This window comes from Pteronotus mesoamericanus, unplaced genomic scaffold (assembly GCF_021234165.1).
Source record: "Pteronotus mesoamericanus isolate MK-2021 breed Mesoamerican mustached bat unplaced genomic scaffold, CSHL_Meso_final scaffold_137, whole genome shotgun sequence".
Taxonomy (NCBI): Eukaryota; Metazoa; Chordata; class Mammalia; order Chiroptera; family Mormoopidae; genus Pteronotus; species Pteronotus mesoamericanus.
Genome location: NW_026555306.1, coordinates 1,579,901 through 1,605,304, shown reverse-complemented (window position 1 = coordinate 1,605,304; position 25,404 = coordinate 1,579,901). Strand labels below are relative to the sequence as shown.

At 50.4% G+C, this 25,404-nt stretch overlaps 1 protein-coding gene across 2 annotated transcripts; it reads left to right on the top strand.

Annotated features, from left to right (window-relative positions):
• The first annotated feature begins 343 nt into the window (after nucleotides 1-343).
• On the top strand, nucleotides 344-24,516 carry XRCC1 (X-ray repair cross complementing 1). 2 transcript variants are annotated; one of them, XM_054588568.1, is made up of 18 exons: nucleotides 344-482; nucleotides 881-973; nucleotides 9,534-9,644; nucleotides 16,215-16,373; nucleotides 17,232-17,306; nucleotides 17,405-17,510; nucleotides 17,686-17,795; nucleotides 17,869-17,980; nucleotides 18,135-18,393; nucleotides 18,690-18,806; nucleotides 21,151-21,244; nucleotides 21,409-21,541; nucleotides 21,811-21,865; nucleotides 21,956-22,095; nucleotides 23,198-23,288; nucleotides 23,692-23,767; nucleotides 23,862-23,976; nucleotides 24,424-24,516. In XM_054588568.1, the coding sequence occupies exons 1-17, from the start codon at nucleotides 432-434 to the stop codon at nucleotides 23,973-23,975; spliced, it is 1,896 nt and encodes a 631-aa protein (XP_054444543.1). In that variant the 5' UTR covers nucleotides 344-431; the 3' UTR covers nucleotide 23,976; nucleotides 24,424-24,516. The 2 variants fall into 2 exon arrangements, with proteins under 2 accessions (XP_054444543.1, XP_054444544.1); XM_054588569.1 differs by lacking the exon at nucleotides 24,424-24,516 and having other exon boundaries at nucleotides 17,875-17,980; nucleotides 23,862-24,013.
• Nucleotides 24,517-25,404: the final 888 nt, after the last annotated feature.

The window sequence follows — 25,404 nt, the reverse complement described above, 5'->3', positions numbered from 1 at the left end:
AACCCGTGGAGAGGATCCCGTTAATGCTGGCTCCAGGCTCTCGGCAAAAATCCACTCGGGTTTGCCTGCCTCGTAGCTTTCTAGTCTTTAGTTTGGGCGGTGACAGTGTCGTCCAATGAGAATAGCGGACTTCTCCTGGGACCAATCCTGGAATCCGCTCCTGTTGTTAGGCGCCCCCAGAAAGCAAGACGTAAACATTACGCGGAGGAGGGTCTAGAGAAAAAGTCCGTTTCTAGGATACTCAGCGTCTCTCTCTGGAGAGGCGCGACTGGGCCTGCGCGGGGTCGACGCGAGCGCCGGCGCGCCGCGGTTTGAAAGGCCCGAGCCTTGCGCGCTTGCGCAGTTAAGCGCGCGCGGGAGCACCCGCTTCCGGCACCTCAAACTCGGACCCTCCTTCATCTTTGGGGTCCGGCGAAGCCCAAGCCGTTGACATGCCGGAGATCCGCCTCCGCCATGTGGTGTCCTGCAGTAGCCAGGACTCGGTGAGGGCCTGGCGTGGGGGAGGTTGGAAGACGTAAAGGAATTCGTGACGGGCCCTCTCACAACTTCTGGATTGTAAAAGGGAACTTCATGGAAGTCTAAGGAGGGTCACGGGGGCATTTCCAGGTTTTAAGGGAAGTCTGAGAGAAATGTGAAATGAGGGTACTTCGGGAATCTAGTAGATTCGGAGAGAAAGGAGGAATGGGGAGCTTCCTTAGAGAGCTCATAGGTGAACTTCCAGCGGAAAGTGTTGTAGGGGACTCAAGGCAGAGCTTGGGGGAATTGAGGGGGGCACTTAAATCTGGGATATCGCAGAGGGTTTGGGAGGAACAATCTGAGAGCTGCGGACCTAGCTCTCACCTCGGTACCCTAACTTTCCCTTTCCCATTCTTATCTCCAGACCCACTGTGCAGAAAACCTTCTCAAGGCGGACACTTACCGAAAATGGCGGGCAGCCAAGGCAGGCGAGAGGACCATCTCTGTGGTGCTCCAGGTGACCCTGCCCTTTCTCTATATCCTTCTGACGAGGAATCTGGAGAACCCGGCTCCAGACTCCGCTGTGGAGTCAGCTGGCAGTGGGTTGAGACATTTTCCCTCTGGGCCTCAGCGTCCTTACCTGGAAAAAGGGCACTGTGATTGCTAGAGAAGAAAAGTGATCCCAGGACTAGGCCAAGGATGATCATAGGAATTAACCTGTGGCCGGGTGGGTTGCTTTTACTTTCTGGGCCTCAGTTTCCTCAGCTGGAAGAGAATGAATCATTGCCCTGTACCCTGCCTTCTGAAGTCGGGCTGCTCAGTGGAAAGGTGACTCAGATCATCTAAGCCAATCAACCGCATTTTGAAGATTGGGAAACTGACGCACAGAGGGGAGAAGTGATTTAGCCGGTCAAAACCACTGTTTCTGCAATGCTGGCCAGGTTCTTCCTGAGTATCCTCTCACCTGACCTGCACCACAGACAGTCTTACGAAGTTGGAGGGAGGCAAACAGGAAAGGGTGGTTTGACCTGAGATGGTTACAGAATTCCAAACAGACTGTTCCTCTGAGGGATAAGAAACTGGTGGGAGAAGAGGGCTAAGTGTGTTCTAAGCATCTGCTCTTTGCCAGGTGCTGGCCTTGGTGTTTTACTTGCACGATCTTAACTCTTCACAAGGGCAGCATAATATAGGGGCCGCTGTCACCAATAATAAATGGCAGTGCTAAGACCTGAACCCACAACTACTGAGCGTTGGTGCTCATGACTGCTTTGTCATACTGGAGAAGCATCCATTTCTTGTTCCACTTGTTTATGCATTCGTTGGTTGATTCTTGTATGTGCCCTGACTGGGGATTGAACCCACAGCCTTGGTGTATCGGGATGATGCACCAGCCACCTGAACTACCCAGCCAGGGCCTGGTTTTCTTGATTTGGGCCCTGTTCCTTCCTTCTGAGGTATTTGGAAAGGTGTGTTAGGGGCAAGGCTTACATGATTATGTTCGATACTGAACATATTCTTGGTCTCTCTCTTGCCCACTATTTCTGAAAACGTTTTGGGTCACAAATCTTTTTGAGAACAGGAGAGAAGCTGAGGATTCTTTTTGCAGGAAGAATACACAGACCTACAAGATTTTCTGAATGATTTTAGGAGTTTAAATATTTCATTAAGACCCTAACATAATAATGATAATGACAGCTAACATTTATTCCGTGTTAGGACTACCAGGCACCATCTGAAACACCTCATGTGCATGAACTCATCGAATCCTTATAAATACTCCATGACCTAGAATCTATTATTATCCCCATTTTACAGGTGAGGAAACTGAGGCTTGGAGAAGTTAGACAGCTTTGCTAGAGCACATGTTTTAAACTGAGGGAGATACAGGTTGCTGATGGCTTAGTCTTGGGAACTGAATTCAAGCCCTCAGCTCTCCCTCTTACTCACTCAGTGACCTCAGGCAAATCGTTTCACTTCTCTGAATCTGTTCTCTTCTGTCCATTGGGAATAATGAGATTCAAGCCCAGGGTTATTGTGATAGTTTGGTGACATAATGTCTGCAAACGGGCTCTGTCAACATGTTAGTGTTTGTGTAAAGGGAGAGATCCATGTTTTTATTGCTGTGTGGTGATTCTGCTGGGCTCCCTTATGATCCCAGGAGAATCTCTTGTGACCCCAGGAGAGTCGCATCTCATCCTGTACCTCAGTTGCAGTGGGAGCAGAGAGACTGAAAGCAGAAGAGACAGGACAAGAGGGGTCAGAACGAGGCATAGGGTTCCCTCACCCGGGAGACTGAGGAAGGTGGGGCTACTGTCACTGAAGTGGGAAACCCAGAGAAGGGGTAGCTTCAGAAGGTGATCTGCCCTGTCCCCTTGGCATGTCCAGGTTTGATGTGGCTTTGGGATATCCAGGGACGGCATCTAGGGGGCAGTCAGGGGTTGGACATGGAGCTGGACACCGGTATGGAAGTTGTTAGCATAGGGACAGAACTGTAGACTCAGGAGTGGGTGGATTCATTTGTTTATTCATTCATTACATAATTACTTATGAAGCATCTTGAATAGGCAAGCTGTTTTAGCTATTGGGGCCATAAGTGAAACATAAGTCAGCTGATGAGTGTTGTGGACAAAAATCAGACGGTCAGACGGAATGGGGAATGCCCCAGCGGGGGAAGGAGGCAGTGGCGAGAGGTTTTAATTTAAATAGGGAGTTGGGGAAGGCCTCCCTGAGGTGATATTTGAGCAGTGTGAGCTGTGTAGTGAGCTATGCAGATTTCTGGGGAAGAAGCACAGGCTCCTAACAAGGAGGCCTTTGTGGGTGGAGAAGAGTTAGCCGGGGGGAGAGAAGTTGGAGATGAGCTAATGGGGTGGAGGTGAGGCCCCGTGACACTTAAGGCCTGAAAACCATTGTAAGGACTTAAGCTTTTTCTCCAGGTGGGACGGGAGCCACTGAGGGGCTCGGAGCGGAGAACGGAATCTGACTTAGGTTCTCACAGAATCCTGGTTTCCGTGTTGAGAATAAACTGCAGGGGGCGAGTAGATGAGCAAGCAGCATTGAAGCGGTAAACGGTCTCGTGTCAGAGGGCCTTTGGAAAATCCGATTGCTTCTCGTAGTTGCCAATATGCAGGGTGACTCTGTATTCACCAAATATTAATTTTGGTTCTTTTTAAGCAAGGGATGAGGCCGAAATTTCTGTGTATCAAAACTCATAGACTAATTTGTGTGTGTGTGTGTGTGTGTGTGTGTGTGTGTGTGTGTGTGTTTCCTACTACACTGTATTTTTTTCCTCCCAACAATATTATGCCACATCAGGATATTACCCCATGGGGTTCAGCCTTCTGCTCTTGGTAGCCCCACACACTGGTGTGTTTGCCATGGCCACAGGAGACTCTGGTGCCAGCCCGTCACCTGTTCGCAGGAGGGGAGTTTCCATTTCTTTGCTGACTTCCTGGGCCCGAGGGGATGACTGGGGCACAGTCCAGGTGCAACTCCAGTGCCCCACTGGGTGTATGTTCTTTAGGAGAAAAGTTCAACAGCAAAGTGGCACATGTTTCTTTTTTTTGTTTGTTTTTTGGGGGTTTTCTAATTACTTGGTTTAAAATTGGTTTTTATCTTCTTTGGATGTGTAACATGCATACAGCAAAGCACACAGTTCTGTGAATCCTCACAGACTATGACTACACTCAGATCGAGTAACAGGACATGCCCCTTCCCCAGACCCCCTTGTGCTCCTTCTTGTCACTGTCTCCCACAAGGGTAACCATTGTCCTGATTTTCAACAGCATCCATTTGTTTGGCCTGGTTTGGGATTTTATGTAAATGGTATCATGCAGTATATACTTTTGTGTCTGGCTGCTCTCACTCCATAGTGTGTTTGTAAATTTCATCCATGTTGTTGGGTGTCGCTATGGATGGTTCGTTATCATTTCTATATACTGTTCCATTGTTGGAAATAACTGCTGTGGTTTTGTTAACTTTACTTTTTGAATGGATAGCATATGTATATGGTGCAAAATTCAAAAGGCACAAAAGAGCATAAACCGGAAGATGTCCTCTTCCCCACCAGTTTCCATCCCCTCCCCCTGCTTCTGCTACCCAGTTCCTTCCTCCTGAGACAACCACTGTTAGCAGTTTCTTGTGTAGCCCTCCTGGGTCACCCTGGACACATATAAACATATATATCTCCCCTAGCATCCCCTTTTAAAATTATAGTATTTTTTCAAAATAACAGTATATCTTGGAGATCCACTGTTACTGCATAAAGTTCTACCTTATTCTTTGAAGGTGCATAACATTGCCTTTCATAGACATGGAACAGTTTTTTAACAAGATGCCTCTTAGGAACTTTGCAAACCGACCATGTGCCATTTGTTTCACTGTCATGAATTGTCTTCCTGAGAAATATACACACAAACTGGAGAAATATACACACAAACTGGAGAAATATACACACAAACTTGGCCACAGATGACAGTCATCTTGTGCTTAAGCCCATCTCCTAACAGCTGACACTGAACATCCTTTTTTCTGAGATAGAATTCACACAACATAAAATTCACTTTAACCATTTAAAGCGTGCCGCTCAGTGGTTTTTAGCATACTGACAATGTTCTGCAGTTATCATCACTAATTCAGGATATTTTCATCGCCCCAAAAAGAAATGCCATAACATTAAGCAGTCATTCCCCATTCCCTGCTCCCCAGGTTGCCGCTGACAGCCACTGATCTACTTTTTGACTATGGATTTGCCTATTCTGGACATTTCATATAAATAGAATCATCTGCCCTGGCTGGTGTGGCTCAGTGGATTGAGCTCTGGCCCGGGAACCGAAACGTTGCCAGTTCAGTTCAGTTCTCAGGGCACATGCCTGAGTTGGGGGCCAGGTCCCTCTTTGGGGGTATGAGAGAGGCAACCAACTGATGTTTCTCTTACACATCGATGTTTCCCTCCCCCTCTCTTTCCCTTCTTTCCCTTCTCTCTAAAAGTAAAATAAATAAAATCTTTTAAAAAAATAAATAGGATCATCCAATATGTAGCCTCTTGTGTCTGGCTTTTCTCACTTAGCATAATGTTTTCAAGCTTCCTCGTGATGCAGCTTGAATGAGTGCTTCATTCCTTGTTGAAGCTGAGTACTATTCCGTTGTTTGGACAGACTGTACAATGTGTGTCCATTCATAAGTCAGTGGACATTTGGGTTGTTTCCATGTACAAACATTTTTATGAGAAATCTTTTATTTATCAAAAGAATGAAGTAACAGAGGAGCAAGTCAGAGACATACACTCTGGCTGACCTGGAAGCTGCAGCGAACATACATGCTCTGCACGGCATATGGGGCCATGCGGCAAGGGATGTGGGTGGCCCTTAGGAACTGAGAGTAGTAGCCCGAACTGTCAACAAGGGACAGGAACCTCAGTCCTTCACCCACAAGGAAATGAATTCTGCCGACAGCCAGTTTTCTCGGAAGAGGACCCCGGGCCCCAGATGAGCACCACAGACGCAGGCAGCGCTCTTGAGTTCAGCCCTGTGAAACCCTGAGCTGAGAATGCATTCCTGCTCTGTTGGGTTTCTGACCTATAGAAACCAAGATAATCAATGTGTGTTGTTTTAAGCTGCTAAGTATGTGGTAAAAAGAAGAAGAAGAAATACAAGGGAGGCTATGTGTATGTGAAGTAGAAGTAGTTACAAGAACCATACATTTAAAATACAAATATATACATCCTACTAAATGTAGGGCCCGGTGCTTCATATTGTCAGAGAGGTAAAACGGTTGTGTTTTTAACTGAAAGATTGAAATAGGGAGTTGAGTTGATTTATAGTCAGCACGTCGGGTCCAAATTTCTTTGCCTGTCAGTCCTGTGTGACATGTGAGCTACTTGTTTGCACTGTCTGAGCCTCAGTGTCTCCATCTGTAAAACTGGGATAGTAACAGACGCTCCTAAAGTAGTTGTGAAGATGCAGTGATGCCTGACCCCGGAAGAGCCTCCCCGGCCGTGGTGGGTAAATGGCGGCCCCCAAAAGATGTCCACAGCCTCATCCCCAGAACCTGTGAACATGTCAGTTTCCATGGCAAAAGGGATTTTGCAGATGTGATAATGTTAAGGATCTTGAGATGGTGAGATTAACTTAGATGATTTGAGGGAGGGGAGGACAATATAATCACGAGGGTCCTTCTAAGGGAAAGAGGGAGGTGGGAGAACCGGAGTCCGAGGAGCCGTGATGATGGGAGCGTAGGCTGGACCGATGCCGTTGCTGGCTTGGAAGCTGGAGGGAGGGGCTACAAACCAAGGGACACAGGTGGCCTCTAGGGGCAAGGCGAGGCTTCAGCTTCTGCCCTAGAAGCTCCTGAAGGACTGACTGCCCTGCTGGCTGACACCTCGAGTTTAGCTCAGCGAGGCCTCATTTCAGACTTGTGACCTCCAGATCTGTGAGATGTGTTGTTTTTAGCTAGAAAGTTTATGGTGATTTATTACAGCAGCAGCAGGAAACTAATGTACCAAGCACCAGGCATACAGTGAAAATCCAAAAATGTTAGCCATGATGACTCTTTTGTGACATGAGGACGCTGAGGCAAGTGACTCACCAAAGCCACTTGGTCAGGGAGAGTAGAGTGAGAATTACAACTCAGGACATGTGTTTCTTTAACATTTGGTCGCTGGGGGCTTCCTGTCCATCTGTTCATTCACCCGTCAGGAATGTATTGAAGGCCTCTTGTGGTATTAGGATCAGCTGACGTTTATGGAGTGCTTGCTCTGTGGCAGTCACTGTTCCGGGGGCTTCATGTGTGTTCCTTGTTTCAGTCTTCACGGCTGGATACAATAGAAGTTGTTTCTGTCCACATTTTATAGGTTAGGAAACTGAGGCCCAAAGGGTGACATGAAACTGTGTGCTCCAGAATCACACAGCAGTAAGTAAGCAGAGCAGGGAAGGGCCGCACACTGTTCTTGGCATGGGGGACACAGTACAGGGAATGACTCATATTGTCCCTGCCCTCATGGAGCTTAAGAGTCTGGTCGGGAGACAGATGCTAGACAAATACAAATTAAGAATGTAACTATATAATACCAAGTGGTGTTCATGAAGAAAAATGAAGCAGAGTTAGAGGATAGGGAAGCACCTGAGAGGAGGTGAGAGAGGCTACCTTGGTTGGTCTGAAGAGGTGACATCTGAGCGGAGGCCTGAAGGATGGAAGGGAGCCAGCCAGGGACGCGGCGGGGGAGTAGTCGTCTAGGCAGGGGGGTGACTGGTGCGAAGGCCCCGAGGTGGGGAGGGGCCGGCCTGTTCTCCGGACAGAAGGGAGGCTGGCGCGGCTGGGGGAGAGCCACCCAGTATGGCAGGAGGCCAAGAAGCCCTGCTGGCACCGGGTGCCAGGGCGCCCCGCCCGCTGGCGCAGGGCTCAGCCGGCCAGCCGTGCAGGCAGGCAGGGTCTCCAGGGGGCCCCGCGCCTGAGCTCCGGGGAAGTGCCCCCCGCGCCATCACCGCTTGTCTTTCCAGCGCACCTGCCCAGTGGCAAAGGAACCCTGTGCTGTGCTGACTCGAGCCAGCCAGCCACCCCAGCTCTGCTCTCACCAGCTGTGTGATCTGAGGGGAGTTACGTAACCACTTCCTGCTCCGTTTGCTCTTGTGTAAAACAGAGGTAATAATAGGCCTGCCTTGCCAAGCCCTTGTGAGGAGAGAAGATGCATGCATTACATGTCTGGCACATTTTGGGTACTTAGATGTTTGCTGCAGCTGTCGTTATGGGTGTTATCTGCCATCTCAGCTCCCTTCAGAGGGAAGGTTATTATGAGGACCCTCCCTTTGAACACGTGAGTCAGCTACCTAACTCACGTGTTCAAGGGGTTGTATGTCATGCACGGTTGCACACTTGGAAATGGCAGGGCTGGATGTGAACCCGGGCCTGCTTCACCCCAGGTCTAGGCTCCTTCCTTCCATGGAGGGATGCTTCCGTGTGTAGCTGTGTGCCAGTGATGTTGGGATGACCTGCTGACGGGGAGGCGGCAGGGCAGATTGGAGCATCAGATGATTATGGCGGCCGGGGCAGTATAGGGGGGTGAACAGGTTACATTTGAGGGTTGGAATAACCTGTCATTCTAGGACCCAAACTAGAAAGCAGGAGGCTTGCTTCAGCCATTTCCAACTGCGTTCCCTTCTCCACACCCCCTCCACCTGGCTTTCTGCACCCTTAACTGTCAGAAGGGTGTGGCAGGTCTTTTTGGGGAAGCCTATCAACTGGTAGCTCTTTCCTGCTTTTGACAAGCAGTTATTGAGCATTGACTGTTAATGCCTCCTGACCAACAGTGATAGACTGCCTATTGCATACTGGGCCCTGTGGCTATAGTATTTACATGCATAGATACCGTTATCATCCCCATTTTACAGATGAGGAAATTGAGGCTCCAGGGCGTTAGAGGCCATATAGCTAGTGTTAGGCAGAGCTGGGATTCTAACCCAGAAAGCAGTGGTGAGAAAACCAGACCAGTGGTGAGAAAACCAAAACATCCCTGGCTGGTGTGGCTCTGTGGGTTGAGCGCCGGCCTGCGAACCGAAGGGTTGCAGGTTCGATCCCCAGTGTAGGGCACATACTTGGGTTACAGACTAGGTCCCCAGCAGAGGGTGCGCAGGATGCAACCACACGTTGATGTTTCTTTCCCTCTCTTTCTCCCTCCCTTCCCTTCTCTAAAAAATAAATAAATCTTTAAAAAAGAAAAGAAAACCAGCCCAGGGCCCTACCCTCCGAGAACGTCCCCAGAGTCCTGTGTGATGGGGAGTGGATAACTCCGGCAGGCGCTACCCAGGAGAGCTCCTTGGCAGCAGGTTCTAAGCCTATCTGGCAGAGGCTGGAGGAGTTGGGGAGGTGGGGGTGGGGGTTTATGCACCCAGTGAGTATTTTCTGAGCTCTGACTGTGCTGCCTGCAGGGGACAAGGTGGCACCACTCAGTGCTGGTCATCCACTTGTCACAGAGTGGACATTGCAAAGGGATACGGTGGCTCAGATATGGGTCATCCAACTCCCGAGGTCGCACAGTGAGCTCAGGGGCAGAGCAGGCACTGACTGGGGCTTTCCTTCTTCTGCAGTTGGAGAAGGAGGAGCAGATACACAGCGTGCACATCGGAAATGACGGCTCCGCCTTCGTGGAGGTGCTGGTGGGCAGCTCGGCTGGAGGGACTGGGGAGCAAGACTACGAGGTAAGCAGGGCCTTGCAGTGGGCCCCAGATGCCCCATTACCGTGTCCCCTGGGGCCCCCTGGGTGCCAGACCAGGGTGGACATGAGTCACGCTGACCACTGCCCCCTGGAGGAGCCCAGTGTACAGAGACAGGTGATAAACTGTGTACAGCTGGAAAGAGACTCAGTTTGCATTGTGGTGCCATAAACAAACAGGGTCACATGTTTTTCCTAAGATTCAGTCACTGCTTGAGAGCAAAACTGCTTTATCCAGCCCCAGCGGCTCTCATAGATGTCCCTGCAAACTGAGAATTCACGTTGTGTGGGATGCCCCTGTTAGTCACTTTATTTGCGACAAATGTTAACAAGGAGGAATGCCTTTTGCTTTATTACAAATATTTTTAAATGTTGGCACAATGCTTTTTCTTTTTTCTTTTTTTTAAACAGGCTGAATTAATTAGAGCTGGATTGATGATATCATAGTTAGCCAACTAGTTAATCAACGAAATCTTTTTGGGTAAAAAGAGACCTATTGTGACGAAGAGAGTTTAAATTATAAGTGAACAGACCAGTTTTCTACAAAATATGTTTTTTTCTTGCAGTTAGAAATTGTTTTTAATTGAGGTATATTTTGCATGCCATAAAATGCACAGGCCTCACACCCTGGCCAGTGTGGCTTACTGGACTGAGTGCAGCCTGCGAACTGAAGAGTCACCAGTTCAGTTCTCACATGTCTGGGTTGCAGGCCAGGTCCCCAGTTGGGGATGTGCAAGAGGCAACCGATTGATGTTTCACTCACGCATTGATGTTTCTCTCCCTCCCTCTCTCCCTTCCTTCCCCTTTCTCTAAAAACAAATAAAAATCTTTTAAAAAATAAAATGCGCAGATCTTAATGCAGAGGTCAAAGAATCTGACAAATGTATACACCTGTGCAACTTTCCCCGCAACCAAGACGACACAGAGCGCTGCCAGCCTCACGGAAAGTTCCCTTGTGACCCTTAGCAGCCACGCCCCCCCCCCTCCGCCCTCCCCCAGCTCAGGCAGCCTCTGACTTCCTTTCTGTCACTATAGATTAGTTTTGCTTGTCCTAGAATTTCACATAAATGGAATCTTACAATGTGTGCTTTTGTGTGAATTGTTCTGCTTTATTATTAGTTAGGGTTAATCTCTTACTTTGCCTAATTTACAAACTAAACTTTATCATAGGTGTATATGAATAGAAAAAATAGTATATATAGTGTTTGGTGCTACCCAAGGTTTCAGGCATCCACTAGGGGTCTTAAAATGTTTCCCCCTCGGATAAGGGAGACTACTGTATATACTTATTTTATACATATTTTTTTCTTAACTGAAAGTAAGTTGCATACATGATGTCCCTTTATCCCTTTATCCCACTCTAGTGGATGTTTCCTAAAAACAAAGACCTTTTCTTAATCTCAGTATAGTTATCAAGTCCACTTTTATAGTTAGGAAATTATCATTGATATATTATTCTATGGTCTGATGCTAGACCTTATTTGAATTTTATTGTCCCAGTAATGGTCTTTATAGCAAAGGAAAATTCAAAGTGCGGCACAGGAAATATAGTCAGTAATATTGCAATAACTGAATATAGTGCCAGTTGAGTGCTGTATATATCAGGGGGAACACTTTGTAAAGTATGTGACGGTTTAACTAGTATTTTGTACACCTGAAACTAATACAAAATAATATTGTATATAAACTGAGGAACTGAAAATATTTTTAAATTTTAAAAATAATAAAATAAAAGAAGAAAATTCAGAATCATGCATTGCATTGATTTGTCATATTGCCTTTGTTTCCTTTCATTGGTAACGGTTCCTTCACCTGTCTTTGTATTTCATGCCATTGACAGTTTTGAAGAGTAGAGGTCAGGGGATTTTGTAAAACATCACTTGTTGTACACAATGTCTGTTGTTTCCTCATGGTTCAATTTAGATTGTATCCTTTGGGCCAGAATACCACGGAAGGGATGTTGTGTTCTTCTCGGTGCATCAGATTGTGAGGCACATGCTACTTGTTCATTATTGATGATGTTAACTAATCATTGGGTTACGGTTCTATGGTCCAGGTTTCTCCACTGAAAAATTACTCTTTTGTCTTTTGTAATTAATAAGTATCATGTGAAGAAATACTTTGAGACTGTATAAATATCTTGTTACTCCTCAAATTGTACTTACTAGTTTTAGCATTTATTATTGATTCTTGTCTAAATTATTGGTGCTATTATTTTTTTTAAAGATTTATTTATTTATTTTTAGAGAGATAGGGAGGGAGAAGGAGAGGGAGAGAAACATTGATGTATGAGAGATACACCCCCAACCAGGGACCTGGCCTGCAACCCAGGCATGTTGCCCTGACCGGGAAGCAAACCAGTGACCCTTTGGTCCACAGGCCGGCGCTCAATCCACTGACCCACACCAGCCAGGGCTTATTGATGCTATTTTAATGATATCTAAAAATTTCCAGTTGATAGCATAATAAAAATACAGTTGGCCCTTGCTGGTGTGGCTCAGTAGATTGAGTGCCAGCCTGGGAATCAAAGGGTTGTGGGTTCTATTCCCCATTAAGGTACATGCCTGGGTTGCAAGCTAGGTCCCCAGTAGGGGACACACGAGAAACAACCACACATTGATGTTTCTTTCCCTCTCTTTCTCTCTCCCTTCCCCTCTGTCTAAACATAAATAAATAAATAATCCTTAAAAAATTGATTTTTGTATGTTGACCTTGTATCTCGTGATATTGCTGAATTCACTATTAATTCATATAGGGGAATCCCTTTGGTTTTGCGTAGGTCCCTGAATTCTCTACATAGACAATCATACTGTCTGTAAATAAAAACAATTTTCTTTCTTTCCAGTCTTCATGCTTTTTTCCCCTTTTTCTCATCACACTGACTAGTATCTCTAATACAGTGTTGAATAGAAGTGCTGAGAGTGGACATCCTGGTCTTGTTGCTGTACTTAGGGGGGAAGTTTTGAGTCTTTTGCCATTAAATATGATGTCAGCTGTAGATTTGGTTATTTCTTCTTTTTTTCTTTTATAGATTTTTCTCTTTTTCCCCCTCCCTCCTTCCGTCCCTCCCTCCGTCCCTCCTACCCTTCCTTCTTTCTAAAGGTTTAATGTATCTCTAGAGAGAGAGGGGGGAAAGGAGGGAGAAAGAGGAAGAGAAACATCAATGTGTGGTTGCCCCTCGCGCGCCCCCTACTTGGGACCTGGCCTGTACCCAGGCACGTACCTTGACTGGGAATCCAACTGGCAACCTTTCAGTTCACAGGCCAGCACTCAATCCACTGAATCACACCAGCCAGAGCAAAATTGGTGTATTTTTGCGTAGCCATTTTAATATTGAAGATGGAAGGAAATACGCAACATTTTTAGCATATAATGCTTTATTATTTCAAGAAAGGCAAAAACACAAAAAAAGATTTGCGCAGTGTATGAAGTAGGTGCTGTGACTGATCAAACATGTCCAAAGTGGTTTGCAAAGTTTTGTGCTGGAGGTTTCTGGAGGGACGATGCTCCACAGTCTGGTAGACCAGTTGAAATTGATATCGATCAAATTGAGACATTAATTGAGAACAGTTGACATTATACCATGTGGGAGATAGCCAACATATTCAATATCCAAATCAATAAGGTTATTGGTGAAAATGAAAAATATGTCTTCTATCTTGTAGAAAAAAACTAAATGGACTTTTTGGCCAACCCAATAATACTGGCTACTACCCAGAGACTAGATAGGGCTGGAAGAGCCAAGAAAAAAAAGGAAAAAGGGCAGAGCAGGGCTAGTCAAAGCAGAAGTCACCTTTACAGTAAGTCCTCACTTAGCATAGTCAATAGGTTCTGTGACTTCAAGCGAAACAAAACGACATTGTAACAAAACCACTTTTACCATAGGCTAACCGATGTCAGCAAGAGTTGTTTCTATGGCGTCTCATCAACATTACAAGGAAACAATGTTATTTGAGGACCTGCTATACCAATCAAGTGTAAGGCATGCACTGTAATAGCTAATACCCTTTTCTACAAAACATGTTTTTTTCCCTTTTCAGATTCTACAAAGGAGATTCATAAGCTTTTGAGGCTAACACATCTAGAGAGTAAAGGTTTAATCCTGGAACCTTAAGACAGTGTTGGACAATGAAACAGCGTGATAGCTGGAGTAGTTTTCTCTTTACAATGGATAGGAAGAGAGTATGTTCGGAGGAAATATACCTTGTAGTGTGGGTAGCAGCTACCAACCACAGTTTGCATTGTCCCTTAATTTTAGTCACTAGATGATAAATCCAGCTCCTCTGTCAGCCTAAAATTAGGCCTTTTATAAACAATTACAGTCAAGGGTAGGGAGAGGCTTCTCTTCTGTGTGATTTTCTTTGTCTTTGTTGTTTCCTTTACATAATCAGAGTTGAGCACAAAGACACATGTAGTTGTAGTCTATGCTTTTCTCAGCAAAAGGCATTTGTTTTCTAATTTCACAGATTCACAGCTTGTCAGTTAGAAAGAGAGTAAGTAACAGAATATACCCCACTAATATTGGACCACAGCATAAGGCTATTGTCTCCTAGGAGAGAAGCCTAGCATTAGGCAGATCCAGAGTTGATCTCGAAGCGTAACAAAGTCAGGGTGCTTGGTTGGCACCTCTTGGTTCTTTTGGACTTGCCCTTGGAATTGCAATATGATTGCTGCTGCTCCATCCATCACTCAGCAGCATCCAGAGCAGGGACAGAAACTCAGTGGCCCTCTTCTATCCTCTGTTTCTCTTTAATGAGGAAGGAAAACCTTTCTCAGAAGCCCCTGGAAGCCTCCCTCTTGATACATTGGCCAGAACTGGGTCATGTGCACATCCTTGGACAGCTATCAGTAGAGGGAACTGGATCGCTTAGACCAATCATGGTTCATCCCTTAGTGGTGGGTGTGAACTCTGATTCTTTTTCAAAACTTCCTGGTCATTTTTTATTATTATTTATTAATTTATCATACTGTCCATTTATTTCTTTAAACTACTAAAAATACTTCTATATTGTGTTTTGATATTTTCAATATATGCAGCCTTTGCGGGTCTTAGTCTGCAGTTTGTGGCTTCTGCTAATCCTAAGTCATGGCAGTTTGTTTCCTTATGCCTCATGGTGGGGGGTTGCGCACACGCGTGTGTAATTGTTAACTTATGCGTTTTGGAAATGTATCTGTGGGAAATCTTGGAGGACTGGGTTTTAAGTACGTTCCTCCAGAGAGGATTTGCCCTACTGTCAGGTGACACTGTGTACTTGGGACCACTTAAAATGTTCAGCCTGTGTTTTTCCTTGCAGATAGCTAGTACTGAGTTCTGCTCTAAATCCTTGAGAGTACAAACTCATGGTTAGGAGTTGTCCAGAAATAATTTTTCATTTTTCTCTGCTGTCAGCCAGAGCGAAGGCCTCCCACTCTCTCCATAAGGCACATTTTCCTCAGATTTACCCTCTGAGGAGGGGCCCAGATCTGTGTGATTTGTTGATGATCTCTGAGATACTGTTTTTCCTTTGTGGAGCTCAGGCTTGGATTTCTGTCTCCCCCCTCCCCCCGCCCCCCCAGGGCCCTTTAAAATCAAGCTCTGTGCGCCACCTGGGGTGAGCACCAGGGCAAACGCTACATCAGTGCTGCCTGCTGTTTCGGTCAGGGTCCTGCCAGGAGACTGAAACCACACCAGTTATTTTAACTGCACTAGTAACCGAGGAGGCAAGAAGACTAAATTATGATGAAGAAGCAAGTGCAGGGAGCTGCTGCCACCTCTAGGGTTGGGGAACAAAAGGAAAAGGTTGGAATGCTTGAAACACAGGTGTTTAGAAGTTGGAGAGGAGGGGGCATCCATTGGCTGGCACCAGTGTCCATGAAAAGGCCTGGATGAGGCTGATTCTCCAAGTGCCAGGGATCTGCAAACTGGATTCACCTGGCCCCTGGGAAGGGGCGCGTGAGCTGCTAAAGAAGCAGAGGTGTACCTGGGGTGACGCTCACTCCCGGCCCTGCAACCAGGAGCTGTCCTCGCCTCCCTCCTCCAGCCTTGGGCCTCTCTCTAGCTCCGCCTGTTGGCAGAGCCTGATAAGGAGCAGCTGGAGAGGTAGAAATGTCAGGCCCAGCTGGGTGGATGTGAGCTGTGAGAACCCCTTAGTAACTGGCGCAGCCCTGCACCTCTTTGGATTCTGCTCCCTCGTTTCTGGCCTCTGAGAATTCCCCTCGCCTTTCCCTGACCCACTCGTGTGTTTCCAAAAGGTGTGTGAATACTGTGCCAGTCATTGTGAATCTTCTCTCCTGAGAGGGTTTGTTTCTTAGGCCATGTAGCCCACCATATAGCTAGATATGGAAGGCTCTGCGCAAGAATTTAGAGAAGGGCCATTCCTATCTGGACGTAGAAGGATTCTTCTGGGGCCTGTGTCAGGGAAGGATTGACCAAGGCCCAGAAACAAGAGTCTAGACACCTTGAAGCGGGTCAAGGCACGAGCTGGATCTGGCGACTCCCTAGCTTCTTCATGGGCCCCCTAGGATGCATCATTTAAACCAGCCATCCCTGGTTCTCATTTGTTGTGCCCTCTCCCAGGTCCTTCTGGTCACCTCGTCTTTCATGTCCCCTTCTGAGAGCCGCAGTGGTTCCAACCCCAACCGTGTTCGCATTTTTGGGCCTGACAAGTTGGTCCGGGGAGCAGCCGAGAAGCGCTGGGACCGGGTCAAAATTGTTTGCAGCCAGCCCTACAGCAAGGTACCTAGGGTGGGAGCTGGGGTGCCAGGCCCTTGGTCCTGGGCGAGGAGAGGGCCGGGGCCAATACTGAGTCACAGGGCTGGGAGGCCTGGACAGCTGGCATCCCCGTGGACTACGAGGAGGCTGGGTCCCTGCTTTCCCTGAAGTGGGTTTGAGTTCCCCCTCCTTTGAGGCTTTGTTTCCTGGAGGGTGTCAAGGGCACATGAGCTGCAGCACCTCAGAGGGAACCTGGAGGAGGGGACAGCTGACTTGTTAGAGGGGTGGCCTCGGAGAGTGACCTAGGAGTAAACATCAAGAGAATGGAGTCAGACGGTGGATGTAAGACCCACTACACCACCTCGTGGCTCCGTGACCTTGGACAAGTGACTTAACTTTTCTGGCCTTGGCTTCCTGATCCTTATAGAGCTACTGTGAGTTAGGGTACTGAGCTGTGGTAATGAGACCCAAGTGGTAGTGACACTGCACAGTGGAGGTGTCCTTACCCATGGAACTCTCCAGGGGGCGTTCGACTGGTCACCCAGGGGCCCAGGTCCCTTCCAGCTTGTGGCCCTGCATCCAGTCGGCAGAGGCGGCAGAGCCCAGAGCATGTCTGTGTTGCAGGAGTGGGTTTGCTTGGACACCCAGCAGCCTTTGCCGCTTGCTACGAGGCTGAAGGAGCGAATGCATGTAAAGGCTTAGAGCTGTGCTGACCCAGAGTTAGGGCTCCTTACAGCTGGATGCTTTTGTTGTTGACCCTGTCATTGCAGGCACCTCCCTGGGTGAGGGGAAGACCCAGAGGGGTCTCCCTAAGGTAGAGGGGCTTGGGGCCGGGCTTCGGTCCTTGGCCAGACTCCCTGACTCCCACCCCTCCTTTCCCAGGACTCCCCCTATGGCCTGAGTTTTGTACGGTTTCACAGTCCCCCAGACAAAGATGAGGCAGAGGCCTCCCCACAGGTAAGCTTTACCCACCACCCCCCAGAACCTTCTTCCTACGTCTCCACCCGCACCTGCCAACAGTCCACACTCATTGCACTGACCTTGCGGGACCCTAGAAGGTGACCAAGCTTGGCCAGTTCCGTGTGAAGGAGGAGGATGAGGGTGCCAGCTCCCTGAGACCGGGGGCCCTCTTCTTCAGCCGGATCAATAAGACGCCCACTGGTAAGTGTGGAAAACCCGAGTCCTGAGTGAGTACAGGCTGGGGACCTGGCCTCCTGGGGACCTGGCCTCCTGGGTCACTGCCAGGTTTGGGGAACGCCCGTCTGTGTCGCATGGATAGAGGCTGAGGGATCTGAGGGCCCAGTCCTCTCATCCCAGTTCCATTTTCCCCCTCTAGCCACAGCCAGTGACCCAGCGGGACCCAGCTATGCGGCTGCCACACTGCAGGCCTCCAGTGCCACCGCCTCAGCCTCTCCAGCCTCCAGGGCAGTAGGCAGCACCTCCAAGGTGAGAGCATCAGCCTCTGGGGGTGGGAAAGGACGAGAGAAGCTAGAGGCCTCAATTCATCTCACCCCGTCAGCCTCAGGAGTCCCCCAAAGGGAAGAGGAAGTTGGATTTGAATCAAGAAGAGAGGAAGACCCCCAGCAAACCGTCAGCCCAACCCTCAGCACCTGCCCGCAAGAAACCCAAATGTGAGCAAACTGGATTCCTTGTTCCCATAGGCACCTGTGCTCCTATGTCCTAGGGGTGGAGAGGCCTGGGGGCTGGGACTCCAGACCTGAGCGGGCGCGGGCCCGGGGTTTAGTCCCAGTAGTGCTGACTGCACCTTCTCTTTGGCTTCCACAGTGCCAGCACCCACCTGTACTCCAGGCACCACCTCAGTCTCTACCCCAGCACGGGGGGCAGTGTCAGGGAAGCCGCGAGGAGAAGGCGCCGCGCACAGGGGACCCCGAGCTGGCCCGCAGGAGCTGGGGAAGATCCTGAAGGATGTGGTGGTAGTGCTGAGCGGCTTCCAGAACCCCTTCCGCTCGGAGCTCCGGGACAAAGCCCTAGAGCTGGGGGCCAAGTATCGGCCAGACTGGACTCCAGACAGCACCCACCTCATGTAGGCCTGTGACCTCCTCCTTCCTGCCTCTCTGCTACTTCTCTGTCTCCCTCTGTCTTCTCTGTCTTGCTTTCTCTCTCCCTGTCTGCCTGTGTCTGTCTCTGCAGCGCACTGTGTGTATCCCCTGCCCTGTTTTCTCTCTCGTATGTTACCCTGTGTCTTTTTCTGTTTCTCCCATAGCTGTCCCTTTTTCTGTCTTACTCATCTCTCCTTTTTCTCTCTGTCCTCCTTGTCTCCCTCTTTGCCTCCGCCCCTCAGATCACACCTGACTGACCCATCCATTCTGCTCCCCACAGCTGTGCCTTTGCCAACACCCCCAAGTACAGCCAGGTCCTAGGCCTTGGAGGTCGCATTGTGCGTAAAGAGTGGGTGCTGGACTGTCACCGCATGCGCCGGCGGCTGCCCTCCCGGAGGTGAGGCCTCGCTGCACACCAGTGGTGCACGCGTATGCACATACCAACCCTGCCCCTCATCCCTGTGCTGGCCAGTGCTGGGGATCTGGAGAGAAATCAGACCAGGGCCTCCTAGTGGAGGACATGGTCTGGGAGACACGTAGGAGGGAGAGAGGACTTGCCTGGGGGTTCATGGAGGGCTCTGGAAGGTCTGCTTAGTGGAGGAGGAAAAGAACATTGCAGGCTGGAGAAACAGCATGTGTAAAGGCTCAGGGGCGGAGAACGGAGTGTTGGGGCCTGTTTAGGTCCATTTAAAGCGAGACCCCCGCAGCCGCCGCCTGGTGCCAGGCTGGCCTGTGCAGTGCTGGGCACCCAGGCGTCAGGTCCTGCCTTTGACAGGACCTCTCACTTTGATGAGGGGCCAGACTTGTTAGGAAGCGGTATGGAGGAAGGCCCAAGGAGAGACCACAATGAGTAGGGGTCTTCAAGAAGGAGAAGAGGTTTACCGGGCTGAACAGAGGCAGAGAGCCTACTGGGCAGAGGAGCCAAAGTTGGGGTCTGCCCAGAGGACCTCCAGGTGGGGCTCAGCTTGCAGTGGGAGGCAGCCGGTGGTAGGAAAATGAGGCTGAGGCAGCAGGAGCCGTGGATGGCTTTGGAGCTCAGGAAGGACAGCGTCAGATCTGAGGCCCATGGGTGGGAAGGGAGATTTGAGTTCTACTCCGTGGGAGAGAAGACAGACCTGAGTGTGTTCAGAATCGGGGCTGTGCCTGGTGTATTTGAGAGCATCTTTATTGGGGGAGAGGTGGAGGTGGAGGCTGGGAGGTGGGTGGGTCAGCTCAGAAAGGGCTCCTCGTGCCTGGCCAAGGGCTGGGCTCCGTCTGGCTCCACACACCCCCACCCCCGCCCCTGTCTGTAGTTCAGAGATCCAAACATCCCTGGAACCAACAGTTTTTTTCTAGAGTTAGCACAAACCCCCTTGGCTGCATGATCACCCTGAGCTGACGTGAGGCTATTTATGAATTTTATTCCATTAAGTGTGTCATCGTATTTATAACAGAAGTATTAATGGTTTGATTTACAGGGCACATCCTCCCCCGCCCACCCCCACCTGCCCACGAGTGATGTGTAACCATCAGTATACCTGGCATTTGCATCTCTAAAATCTGAAGTATTCAGAACTCTGAAATCTGCATGGTTCCAGGGGTCTGTCCTCTGTGAGCAGCAGGGAGCCGGGGCAGGTGTGAGGGGCAGGGGCAGGCTCTGTGGTGAGAGGGCTGGAGTGTCAAGGGGAGGCCGCAGGCGGGGACCCTGGAGCAGCTGGAGCCCCGGGGATAGAAATAGGCTGGGTCGGGGGTCTGTTTGGGAACAGAGGGACTGGGTTTGGATCCCTGTCTGCCTGGGAGAGGTGAAAGGGTGCAGGGAAGAAGAGGCAACAAAACAGTGTTGCATTTGCAACTGGGTTTTGACCAAAAGGCAAAAAGAAAAAAACCCTTTAGAAAGCACTTCATGTTTTAAAAAGTTGATGACATATTTAAAAAGGATGATTCCGGATGGATGGCTCTCCCCACAATAATCACAGATTGAATTTTTAAAATCTTTTAGTTCAAAGCACTTTAAAGAAAAAACAGTGAATCTACCAGTGACTGTTTAATCAATTGTGACACTTTGAATTCTCTGAATTTCCCGTGAGACACTGCTTTCCAGAGAGTGTGGCTTCCCCAAGCAGTGTTCCTCCAGCTTTGGAAAAACTAAATTGTGTGCAGAAGGGTTTTCATGTGCACCAGGAAAGTAAAGCCAACACAGTCATTTGCTTCTGCTGCGTACTTTGTCCTGGGATTGGGGAAAATTAGTAATCTTTGTTTCCTCCTCTGGAAAATGGGGCTAAAATACCACCTACCTCAGGATTCAGTGAGTCGATATTAGTTAAGTGTTTAGACAGTGCCTGGCACATAGGAAATCCCATGGAAGTGTTAGCCGCTGTTATTACTAGAATAGGAGAATTCTTTTCCTGGAGTGTCAGCAGCTGAAGGAACCGTGAATATAGTGCCGTGGTCTTAAAAAATGCATTTGCTTTGGGGAATTTAACCTTAATTGGTAGGCGTTCTCCCCATGAGAAACTGACTTTGATTCTCAAAGGGAAAAATTATATTTCTGGCTTTTTTATGCTTTCATAAATGGGGCATTTCTTCCCCAAGAAGGAAGCGCAGCCAGGGTGTGCAGGTCTCCCGTGTGGGTGGCTGCAGTGATGGGGGTCCGTGGGGTTTTCCAGAGCCGGGCAGCAGGGCCGGCCGGGAGAGCAGCACCCTCCCTGCTGGCCCTGGAGGACACGATATGCTGTTTGTCTGAGGCCCAGTTCCTCCCCCAGGTACCTCATGGCAGGGCCAGACTCCAGCAGCGAGGACGAGGGGGGCCCTCACAGCGGCAGCAGCGGGGATGAAGCCCCCAAGCTTTCCCGAAAGGTCCACTGTCCCCTGCCTGGATGCGGGAGGATGTAGTGGGAGGAGGACATGGTCTGATATGGTCCCCAAAGTCTCTACCCCTGCCTCCTGTGGGCACACCTCCCCCCACGCACCCCCACACACCCTGTCCTTTTCCTGCTCACTGACCCACCCTCCCTCCTCAGCGCCCCCAGACGAAAACCAAGCCCCCTCAGGCAGCAGGATCCAGCTCACCTCAGAAACCCCCAACCCCAGAAGAGACTAAGCCAGCCTCTCCAGGGTCCCAAGAAGATACCCACATTGAGGGGGAGTGGTCAGGTCAGAGCCTTAGGGAGAAGGGCTGGGGTCTGGAGTCCTGGTCTGAGGGAGGAGGGGCCGGCAGCCTGGACTCCTGGGTCTGAGGGAGGAGGGAGTTGGGGGTCTGGAGTCCTAGGTCCAAGGGAGGAGGGAGCTGTGGGCCCCTCAATAACTGCACCTGCAGGGCAATTGATGGGATTTGGGATGCCTGCGAGAGACTGGGAGGAGGGTCACCAGTCTTCCCAGAAGACGGGGCTGATGCCCTGTGTTGACTAAACTTGCCCTCACAGAAGGACAGGACAATGGAGCAGAAGATTCTGGCGACACGGAGGATGAGCTGAGAAGGTAGTGTTGGGGCTGGGGGTCACGGTGGGCCTGGCCTTGGGTAGAGGGGATCTGGTCAGCATGCTCCTCCACCCCTCTCGGCTTCCCCAGGGTGGCTGAACAGAAGGAGCAAAAGCAGCCCCCTCACCAGGGGGAGAATGGCGAGGACCCATATGCAGGATCCACAGATGAGAACACAGACAACGAGGGCCCCCCAGAGTCTCCCAACCTGCCGGTTCCAGAACTCCCAGGTAGGAAATCCCTCCCTCTCCTGAAGGGGGATCTGTCCCTCTCAGTTCTCAGCTGTGACTTGCAGCCAGCCTGGGATTGCTGCTACCCTCCCCCCCACTTGTCCCCTCCCTGCCACTCCCTGCTTTTGCCACCTCTGTTCCCTTAGGCCTGTTCCTGTTCCTTTCCTTTCCCTCTCGGGCCCCCTTCTGACTCCGTGCTGTGGACGCCTCCCTCACAGCCCAGCGTGGCCACCCCTTGGCTCCACTGCAGGTGTGAACGACCCCTCTTTCACATCAGCGCTTACCCCCCAAGCTTCAGGGTCCCCGTGCTGGGGGTGTGGGGCTTTTTAAAATTTGCAGGTGCCCAGGCTTCCCCCTCCCCATAACCACCCCCCTTCATTTGTTTGTTAGGTGTGGGGTGGAGCACACAGATTTCTGTTGGGAGGGACTTGAGTAGTGGCGGTGATGTTCGTCACCTCAGCCATGAGTGCGGTGGGTGCGGGGTAAGGGGTGGGGGCAAGAGTCGGAGCCTGTGCCGACGAGAATGGAGGGAGGCAGAAGCCGCAGCCGAGGGCTTAGCGGAGGCGAGGTGCAGTGGCCGCTGGAAGAAGCTATTTCCGCCTGTTCCTCATGGACGATGGTTAGGGACGTCCTTTGATCCTCCAAAGCCCTCAAAACAGCATCAGTGAATTGATGGCTTGGAAAGCCAGGTTAAAATGGACTGAAGAAAGAGCCATCCTAAGGATCAGAGCCTGCTCGAAAAGGAATGAGACAAACCAGTCGAAGAAGTCGCTGGTCAGTTAGTTTTCAGCCTGGCCAAGGTCATTAAGTAGCAACAGCCCATTTGTGACCTACCCCATGTAAGAAACACATTACAGTCATTTGAATTGTATGTCGTGTCATTAAAACAAAACAAAACAACAAAACAAAACAAGCTTCCCAGAAGGCTCTGCCGGGCCTGGCCGGGAACCGCTGCTTGCAGCCATTGCCCCGCCGGCGTGCGTGAACACCCCTGTCCAGCCACTGCCCTGGCTCCCCGGTCTTGCCTCCCACTGCTGTGTGGCTCCTGGCTGGTGCCTCGGCACTCCAAGGCCTCACCGTGGCTCTTCCATCACCTCCCCAGACTTCTTCCAGGGCAAACACTTCTTCCTCTACGGGGAGTTCCCTGGGGACGAGCGAAGGACGCTCTGCCGCTATGTCACAGCCTTCAATGGGTCAGTCTCTGGGGGTGGGACTGGGGTGGGGAGGGGTGCTGGGTCCAGGGGACAGGGTGTGGCAGGTTGCGGGAAGGAAGGCGGTTGGGAGGATGGGGAAGGGGCGGACCCTGCAGGAGGGCACGGGCCGTGGAATTCAGTGCCAGCGCTGCTGCACGGCTTCCCCTCGGCTGCTGCTTCTCTCAAGGGAGGCTCCCCGCCTTCCTCCTGAAAGGGTCCATGACAGTGGGAACTCCTGGTAGGGTGGCTGTCGCAAGACTGGCACATGGGAGGGTGGAGGATCCACAGGCGGCCTCTAGGGGACATAGGTGGGGATAGGAGAGGACTGCCTTTGAGAAGGGTTGGCGAGGGGGATGTCAGCAGAAGGGACACCGATGTTCGGCTTCTTTTCTTCTGCCGCCAGGGAGCTGGAGGACTACATGAGCGACCGGGTCCAATTTGTGATCACAGCACAGGAGTGGGACCCCAGCTTTGAGGAGGTGGGTCCGCAGGGGCAGGGAAAGGGAGGCCTAGCCTGCCCTTGAGCCCCCTTTATCCTCTCCTCTCTCACACGTGTCCCCTGTCCCTCTGCAGGCCCTGATGGACAACCCCTCCCTGGTGTTCGTCCGCCCGAGGTGGATCTACAGTTGTAACGAGAAGCAGAAGTTACTTCCTCACCAGCTGTACGGCGTGGTGCCCCAGGCCTGAAGTACGTGCTTGTGCACACATGCGTGTGTGCGCACTGCCCCCCCCGCCCCGCCCCAGTTTAATAAAGCTGACTTGGTTTGCGGCTGCTGCCTCTCTCACTCAGGAGTCCCCAGAACCTCCAAGAGGCTCCCAGCTGCCTGTCTTATCTCTGGATTTTGCTTCTCCCCTCTGGGCCAGGTCTCTGGCTGCCTGAGACTCTTATCCTGGGGTCCAGGAAAGAATGGGGGTCTCTCTGTCAGGGCCCTGGTAGGGAAGAAACTGTTTGTCATTCCTCCCTGTGGTGGCAGCTGCCAGGGGGTTGGGAATCGGACACTCAGCTGACTCTGACCCTCTGAGTGTGTTCTGGGTCCCTCCGTGCTCGGTGGGTCCTGGGCTGGAGTCCTGGCTGCTCATGAGGTGTGCCTCTCGAAGTCGCAGCTCCCCTGACCAGGGACATTTCTTTCTACAGGGTTTCCAGAAGTAGCTCTGTAACCGTCACCAGCATGGTTTTACGTCATCGCCTCATTGGGGAGGTGGGAGGGGGAAGGGGCATTTTAATCAAGCCTCCTGAATCCTGAACCCCTTCAAGGCTCCACCACGTTTAAGGTGGGACCCGATCTGGGTGTTAGAGGATCAAGGCAGAAGATGCGGTGGCGTTCCAGGCAGGGGCTGTGGCGTGGCCCGAGGCCCGGAACTGAGAACTAGCCTGGTGTCTGGGCAGAGTGGAAGGAGCATTGTCACATTTCGTAAAGAGGCTTTCGGGGCAGATCTGGCTGGAAAGGTGGGCACAGTCCTTGCAGCTGTACTGCCCAGTGCGATAGCCAATGGACATGGGTGGCTATTTGAATTACTGTGAAATGAAAGGAAAAATTCACTTCCTCAGTCACACTGGCCCCATTTCAGTGCTCAGTGGCCACTGCACTGGACAGCAGTGATAGAACATTTCCATCACTGCAGGAAGCAAAAGGACAGGTCTGTCGCAGCAGGCAGAGGACCTTGGACTGTTCCGGGGGTAGGGGGGTCATGAAGGAGTTTGAGGGACGCAAAGGGCTGGGGCATCTGGGTTTGAGATCTGCCCTTTGGGTCATCTTTTATTGGACATTCCAAGCCCTTTCCCAGCTTTTGCCCCATCAATAAACCAAGGGCCACCAATCTTAACCCTTTCCCTTTCTTGACCTTTGCATCCTCATCTGGAAGATGAAGGTGGTATTAGGTTCTGCATCCACTCATTCATTTTTCGTTCATTCAGGCGTGTACTGATTACTGTATTACTTCCTGCTCTTGCTGTAACAAATTACCACAAACTTGGGGTCTTAAAACAATAGAAATTTATAACCCCCTAGGTCCGATGTCAGATGGACCTCAGCTGGGCTCGAGGGTCATGGGGTAGGCTGGCCTGCGTTCCTTCTGGAGGTTCCAAGGGAGAATCTGCTTCCTCGGCTGCCCCAGC